Consider the following 8301-nt stretch of genomic DNA (forward strand, 5'->3'; position numbering starts at 1 on the left):
TCTTGTACTCAGCTTTAGCACCCAAGTTACAACCTGTTCTATGTGCTACAGGCCACCCCATGTGGGAAAAGGCAGGGAAATTAAGTTGTGGAATGAGCAGGCAAGGGGAGGGTTAACTAAAGACATAATGGGACACTGCAATGCCATGGAGCTTTGGATTCCAGCTAACTGCTAGAGGGAGAACTCCATGTTGTAAGGACCAACAGGGCACCTATAAATGGAATATAAATAATACCAAAAGAAGAAAACAGGGCATAAAAATACACCCAGTTACTACTCACATTCCTTCTGTTTTACAGGTACAAACCTCTTTGTAATAAGATCTCTTGTAAACTATTAGTATCTACTCCTATTGTACCAGGTAGTGACAAGTACCATTGCTCTGCTGAGAGTGACCCTTTATATGTATTGTTAAAAACAGGGTTCATTTATCTCCCTAAGGGAGAAATGGCAACATGAACTCGTTGTGATAGAGCAAAGATGTGATTTCTCCTTCCTGTTATCAGAAAGCAGTGGTGAATGTTCTGCCTACGTCAGCTAGCGACCTATAGAATGAACACCTACTACAAGGTGTAGTCCAACGTAAGAAATACGTCAATGTAACAGTACTAAATACCCTAAGAGCTTGTTCTGAAGTGTATTATCTCGCAGAAGTGATAGCTCATCTTTAATCAGAGCATCTTCATGGGTGGAGTGTGATTGCACAGATAAACAGGGAAATGACCCAGCCTATTTATACCTCTCACATGGGTGCTCTTATCTCCTGCAAGATAACAGCAACACCACGAGGCAACTATTTGAGTGCCAAACCCCACCTCTTAGGTGAGGACATCAGTGCCAAGAGCACATTCTGCTAGAGATCAGTGCCTAAAACAAGTAAATACAACAGAGATGCAACTACCCCTTGCTGCTGTCCTGCTAAAGGCTAATGGGAAAGGGTTTGGCTGACAAACATACTGACCAGCAAGTCTGAAGTGTTGTCTGGTGTTACATAGATACATGAGGAGAGTGACAAAACACTTCAACACACATACAATCACTCCTCTACTACCTGCTGGCAATTTCGGGGGGGTGTAGATTAGCTATGGATGGATGGAGGGCCCCTGGAGCTGTCTCAGTGTAAAACAAGGCTGGATGGGGAAAGCCAGCTGAGGGGCTTCTAGTTTCAGCTCACTGTGTACAGCCAATTTAGAGCTGGTGGGCTTGGGAAGAATCCTGGATCCATGTTTCCTCCACGCTTAGCCATGGAGCTGATCTCAGAAGCCTCTGGGATGTTGCCACTTAATGTCTTCTTCCAACTACTATTTCCTTCCAGCTCTAACCCTTTGTTACTCTTACATCTGAGGAGTTTATAAGCTCCTACTATAAGGAAGCACATGCTTCAACACAGACGTGTCCAGTTAAATACTGAACTTAAAGGTGATCATGTATGAAATGGCGAAGGGCAGTAGCAGATTTCCCTCTTTCCTTTGGGAATTCTGAGCTTGATACCCTCCATTAACACATACTTTGCTTTACTAAAGGTGTAACAGTAGCAGAGTCTGAGGTGAAACTCACACAGAACAACACATTAAACTGACCCCCTTCTGTTGCTCAAGGCATTTGCTCTGTGGTGCTAGATCATTGTAAGTGTACGCTCAGGTTTTCCTGAGAGCAGGAATTCCCACCCACGTCTGTGTGCTTCCCATGCTTCCAGCTAACAGCAGATGAGAGGTTTAGGTAGAAAGAGCAGCTTGGCACGTACAATCAAAGAACTGAGTTGTTCCCCATTGGAATCAGGAGTGACCTGCAGTCTTCTGCTCAGTTCCTCAGATAGCTCCTGAGGACTGGGACGGGACACTGGAGATGCAGGAGGAGGTGGCAATGACAAGCTTAGGGAATCTCCACTTGCACTTGCCTCCTCTGAAATGGTTTCCCAAGGCTACCAAAAGAGAAGAAACTCCGTTAAGGCTTTATCATGACAGAGTGAGTTCTCCTTCCCCTTTGCTTCTACGTGAGCACCTCCTTGTGCCAGAGGTAGGAACGAACTAAGCCCATCCCTACAACACACAAACAAACACTCTACTCGGTGAGAAGCAGTCACAGGGAGCAATGGGGTTTGTGTGGACTCCAAACAGTCTTCACGCTGAGGAGGACACAACGCTGTACGATTCCAAACAGAGAACGATGGGGATGGAGAGATGCAGGAGAAAGGGCTCTCGTTACATCGATCCCATTAGGAATTCTGCTCAAAGTGTCACTAATTCTGACTAAAAGCTTGGAAGAAACAACTGTTAGTTTTCAGTTGGGATAAACCCAACAGCTTCTCCCTCCTCTGCATCAAGGCACTGAAGAGAACTGAAGTACATGGCAGCTCCAGCCAGTGTGTTCCCCTTCTTTATGTGACTTACTCCACTGCTACTCAAAGCAGAACACTGGAAGGGTTACTAGAGGTAACTCCTACACATATTACTATGTGTAACTATTCCATATATTACTACTACAGTAATTCACTCATGAATGTGAAACATCAGCTTGAAGTTTAGGTCTTAAACCCCGACCTTTCGCTACCTCAGGAATGTCTCCACTCTCCATGGGTTCTGGTTCCAGGTCCTCACTGATGTGCCTCCGAGAGCGGAACCTCCGATGGGCAGCCTCCTGGTTGATCTGCCTGATGTTGTTGTCTGACTCGGAGCCCACGTCACTGTATGGGGGACACGGAGGCATGGGAAGGAGGAAAGGAGAAGGAGACAATGAAGGTTCAACCAAACCATCTACTTTGTTGCTTTCCAAACCCCAGCAATGATAGAAATCAGGGAATCATGGAATGGGTTGGGCTGGAAAGGACTTAAGGTCATCTAGTTCCAACCAGGGCCACCTTCCATTAGAGTAGATTGCTCCAGGACCCATCCAACCTGGCTTCCCCATCCAACCACATAAGGCTTCCTAACCAGGAGACTTTAAACCCTCAATTCAAAGAACTGGAAACACCTCACAAATGCCATGGAATCCCAGAATCCCAGGTGGAAGGGACCTCAAGGATCATCTGGTCCAGCCTTTCTAAGGCAAAGCATGACCTAGACTGGATGTCCCAGCACATGTTAAAGGAATACCCAGGTTTAAATAGGATTTCCTGGGGGTGGAGAAGCCTCTTCCATTGTTCACTGAAGCTATGCAGACTCTGGCTCTCCAGAACCAGCGCATGTGGAAGTTCTCCCACGAAGGAAGTCTACTTTCAGACGCACAGCCCAGCACCACAACCATGATCCATCTGCTCCTGAAGAGTGGGTCTTTAAAAGTGCTCCACAGAATTCCAAGCCAGACTTTCCCCACTTACATCAAGCTTGGTCGATGCCACTGAGTAGTCCTGTTGTTATGGTTGACGTAGTAAGTCCTGCCCAGGTTGTCCACCTTCTCTTCCCACCCTGGAGGCAGTGGAGGAGGCGGTAACTCCTCCTGGCGTTGAGAAGCGGAGTCACTGGAATCAACCACATCCCATCCGTGCTTGGGAATGAAGGAAAAGCAAGAAGTCAACATGAAGTTAAACGATGCCTCTGCTGCTTCCATGAGTGGAGAGATGCACATTCTGAACGTTCTCCAAGGAGAAGTTCACACACGTCTCAATATAACCCCCACAGAAACAGGACAAACTCTTCTGCTACAGTTCTCCTTCAACCTCTGGTAACTGAGGTGCTTCCACAGCACGAAACCTTACCTCAGAGTCATCCCTTTGATCACTGTTCTCCTCCTCCTGGGCACCATTCTTAGGCATGTAAGCCATCTTCAGCCTCAAGAAGCCCTTTACACGAGACTTGTGGCTAGGAGACAAGGGGGTGCATCTCACCACCAGCCCTTACACATGGTGGCAAAGAGCCACCCTCAACGTAAGACATGGTTTAGAACACAAAGTTCTCCCCCTCACTCACCTTCTTGGTCTGAGCAGGAAGTCCTTAAAGGTGTATGGTCTTTCCATGGTGGGGTCTTCAGTCTGGAAGTAGATAAGACATTAAAGGATGGAGACACCCGAAGAACATTCACACCACAGGTATGTTAGGAATGCTGGAGATGTTCAAGCAACAGTGTCGCAATGGGCAGACCTCTACCAGTGTCACCAGCAGAGGTTAACACCCAACTATGGAAGCAGCCCATGATGTCCCTGCAGAAACCAACCCTCTCTTGAAAGCCTACAGAGTATTAAAAGAGGAGAAGCCCATCCCGATGAATCCAGGCTGACGCTGGGTGAAGACCATGCCCAATTCCAGCTGCCAGGATAACTGGAGCTTTCGAGAGCTACAGGACAAGCTTCTCGCTTGGAATCTCCCCATTGCTTAAGACACAAAAGCCAAGAGAGAAGATATTACCACCCTCAGATCAACCAACCATCCTTCATCCAAGGGCATCCCATCTCTCCTGCTCCCTGCCCATGGTGGGACTTTGCTGTCCAGGCTATTCCTCTTTAAGCTCTAGTCAAATGCTGGGAATGCTTTAGGAAAATATAACTGGGCTTCTTATGGGAAACTGGATATAAGATGAGGGTTTCACATGTGGAGATGAGCAGAAGGAACACGTGGAGACGAGGGCAGCGCTTACCGGGAGGTGACTGAGGGGCACATCCACCTGACCCAGGAAGTCGTCTCTGGTCTGTCAAAGAAGACACAAAGGAGTCATGAGACACTAGAGACGAACATCAGTCCGGCTCCAAGGAAGCAGAAGTCAAGGTGGGAGAGCACCATTAGATTAGCACCACCCACATTCATGTCCCTGGGGAAGTGCTGAACACCACTTCTCTTCATGTTCTTCCCCATCGGGTTGGTCATCACCTTCTCGGAGAGAACCACCTCCATGGTGGCAACCACTGAGAAGGTGACTGCAGGAGCCGGTCCATCCATAACTCCAACAAGTATAGTCCATACCCGTTGTACAACCATGGAGATGGTAGGATAAAGAGAGCCCTTAAGGTCTAGAAGTTCAAAGATCTACCTGAGCTCGAAGGTGCATGTGGTGGCCTCATCACCCATGCCTTCCTACCACCTTGAAGAGCGTAAGAGGCCACACCAGATACCTTCTGGCCATCACTTAGAGACGAAAAGGAACATGAGAGATCAGCAGAGGTGGACAAACCATGGATGAAGCTTGAGAGGAACGTGAGCACTGTCACCACCCACTTGGCAGCTCAACAGAGCCTACAGAGGAAGAGCTCCCAGCAATCTTCTCACCAGCTGATGTCTGCTCACTTCCACTATGGAGTTCCCTCCACCAGCGGCACACACAGAGCCAGGCACCGCATGGAGAGGTTCTTACCACTTCAGACAACGTGGCTGTGACCTGCCCAGAAGCACGACCCAGGCAGAAGGTGGCCCAGGCCCCATCTGCTCCTTCAGTGTGGACCTGAAGCAGCCCAAAGCCAAGTGTGTGTCAGGAGCAGAGTCCCCGTGGATGACACCAGAGAGGAGCCCAGGGACTCCCAAAGAACCTGCTGCCTATTTATAGCCCTGCGTGCACGGAATGCCAGGAAGCACATCCTGCTGCTCCCAGGCCAACAAGTGATTCCCAAAGCACAGGCACGTGTATCCCCATGGAACAACAGAGCGCACCTGCACCGAGCCTGAGGGACCGGATGGATCCTGGGAGGAGAGATGCTGCGAGTACACCACGTGCCTGTAACACATCTGGGAACCTTGGAGCCAAGCAGGAATCCTGCAGGAATCCCTTCAGTGCATCACCTCCACCTTAACTGCTTCTGCCTAACTTGCAGTATCAGAGAGCCACCACAGACGTGGTCCTGCTCCTCATGGCACCTCCCTGCCCTCATTCCCAGGGGGAAAGCCTCAGTGACAACTGCAGCCTGTTCCTGTAGCACTTGATGAGAGGAGTAATGGCTTAGTTGGCAACTTCCATTCTTCTTATCAACTGCAACAAGACTTCCCAGCCCTCGCTGCCTTCTGCATGGTAGACATGGACTATTAGCCCCTTGTAGCCTAAAGAAGCCCATACTGTGGTCTCCTCTCTTCTGGAAGCTCCAAACCTGCCATGGTTTGACTTCAGGAGAAGTCACAAGTGCCAGATGGGCAGCACCAACTCAAACACCATTGAACTGGATGAAGTTCTTCCCTGGGAGGGTGGTGGGACACTGGGACAGGTTGGATGGAGAAGCTGGGGCTGCCCCAGCCCTGGCTGTGTTCAAGGCCAGCTCGGAGCAACCTGCTCTAGTGGTAGTGGATGAGCTTTAAGGGCCTTTCCAACCCAAACCATGGTTCCATGGATTAAATCCTTACTTACATGGATTAAGCCAGGCCCAATCCATAAGGATAAATCACTCAGTTCTTAAGCACTTCTCCTTTGCCCCTGGTTATTGAAACACCCACTGGGCACCTCTGCCAAGATGTGACGTGTTCCTGGAACATGGATAACATCCAAAAGGCCTCGGGACAATGCCAGGGAAGAGACAGCTCAGGCTTGAGGCCATTCATTGGGATAAAATGGCTCCTATTGAAATCCCACTGGAATTCAAAGGGTGACACACGGGAGCCTGGCTCTGACCCGAACACCACTATAAGAGGTTCTATGTGTGACGTACAGGGAGCGTGAGTACCTACTATTATTAGGAGTCCTGCTTTAGAACAGCCTCTGAGAAGGGAGAATCCACTTTTCCTTGGATATTCAACAGAACAAGGGGAATAAGGGATGGAATAAGCCTGAGCAGGAGGTGGGAGCTCCAGAGTACGAGGGGAGATTGAGCTGGGATCTTAGGAGGAAGTTCTTCCCTGTGGAAGGTGGCCCTGGAAGGACCTGGTCAGAACATGTGCAAAAGGACACGGAAGTAACTTCCCTTTGATAGTAATTCTCAATTTGACTTAACAACGGGAATATTGGAATAATTGGGATTTCACTTCACTACTGCACCTCCCATAGCTCAGTCTGTGGCTTTTACTCACAGGTTGGGGAGTAGAAGTAGTTTTAAGAGCAGGAAAACTTATTTAGAGGCTCTTCTTAAGTAGAACACAAACATGGTCATGGGACACAACTCACAGCACTGTACAGGCTGGACTTGGACAGGGCTTGGAGCATCCTGGGATAGTGGGAGGTGTCCCTGTTGGAATTGGACAAGCTTTAAGGTCCCTTCGACCCAAACCAGTGTGGGACTCTCCGAGTTCCACAGGAACCCCATTTCTGCCAGGGTGCTCCTTTGCTTTCCATCCCAGCTGACCTCTTCGAGCCCAAATCTTTCCAGGACAACATTCCTAAGGAAGGGAATGAAAAGCTGAGCTGAGAGAGCCCCGAGCTGAGAGTTGCCATTGCTGCCTGTTCCCTAAACAAACCCACAGCAGTTTGTTAGAGCTCTTTGTATCCCCATCAGCACAAAGAGGCCTTTGTCAGCTCTCTCCAACACTTGTGTGACACATGAGAGTTTGGAAGTGGTTCCCAGCACTCCAGCTCCCAGATTCCAAACAATGGGAGCGTTTGTTCTGGGCCACAGCACACACACGCTTCGTGGCCTATTGTGTTACGTGCCGTAGTAGCCAAAAGCATGTGGAATGAGGCTCCCAGATGAAATCCTTCCCTATTGGACATGAGCTTGGGCTTCCCAGAGGATTTTATCCTGCTCTGTAATGGAATACATCCTGCTTGCCCCAAACTGCTCCTGTGGAAGAGAGGAGCCATGTGAAAGGTCATAAACACTTGGGAGCAGTGGGAGGATGCACTGCACATAAAGCAGCCTAAACCAATTCCCTCATTCCCCTCTGGAATCACTTTAGTTGCTCCAAGCCCCATCCAACCTGGCCTGGAAAGGAACACGGGATAATAAACAGGAAAGCCAGGGAAAAATCAGACACACTTTTCTATTCCCATTCCATTTTTAGGAGGAGATTTAGAGCCATTTTAGTGTGAGAACACTCACCCCCTGCACTACATACATGCAAGTCAAATGAGGAGGAAAGCCAGTGAATTCCTGCATTCCAGCTTTTCCTGCTGGCAGGAAAGGTACTACCCACTCCTCGCAACACAGACACGGAACTGAAACCTGGCAAGGGATTTACTGCTTATTTCACCTCTTAAACCCAAATCCTTAGGGATACTTTGGGCTTTTCTCCTCACGACATCCAGTGGGGAGCTAAACAGAAGGATATGCTGGAATAACGCGGAGCCAAACAGCTTTTCCCTGGGAAAGCTGCAGAGTCATGGCAGGGCCTCACTGCAGCACACGCAGCTCGCCCTGCTCCGTGGTGCAGGCACGCAAGGAGAACACACGCACCCAGGGGAGCCCGTTTTCCCGGCCGGACACTGCAGCCGGTCCCAGCCAACTCCACGCCCGCTCCCACC

The 8301-nt window shown here is 49.3% G+C and overlaps 1 protein-coding gene across 1 annotated transcript in view; it reads right to left on the reverse strand.

Annotated features, from left to right (window-relative positions):
• Positions 1–8301, reverse strand: part of NEDD4L (neural precursor cell expressed, developmentally down-regulated 4-like, E3 ubiquitin protein ligase) — a 35461-nt gene that overhangs the window by 14404 nt on the left and 12756 nt on the right. Inside the window, exons 5-10 of the mRNA XM_010016272.1 lie at positions 4570–4620; positions 3906–3967; positions 3695–3797; positions 3317–3483; positions 2551–2683; positions 1745–1921 (exon numbers count right to left, since the gene is read on the reverse strand). Of these exons, the coding sequence (XP_010014574.1) occupies positions 1745–1921; positions 2551–2683; positions 3317–3483; positions 3695–3797; positions 3906–3952 (627 nt within the window). The 5' untranslated portion in view covers positions 3953–3967; positions 4570–4620. The remainder of the gene's footprint in view (positions 1–1744; positions 1922–2550; positions 2684–3316; positions 3484–3694; positions 3798–3905; positions 3968–4569; positions 4621–8301) is intronic.

Source organism: Nestor notabilis, unplaced genomic scaffold, assembly GCF_000696875.1.
Source record: "Nestor notabilis isolate BGI_N333 unplaced genomic scaffold, ASM69687v1 scaffold5646, whole genome shotgun sequence".
In the NCBI taxonomy this organism is placed as follows: domain Eukaryota; kingdom Metazoa; phylum Chordata; class Aves; order Psittaciformes; family Psittacidae; genus Nestor; species Nestor notabilis.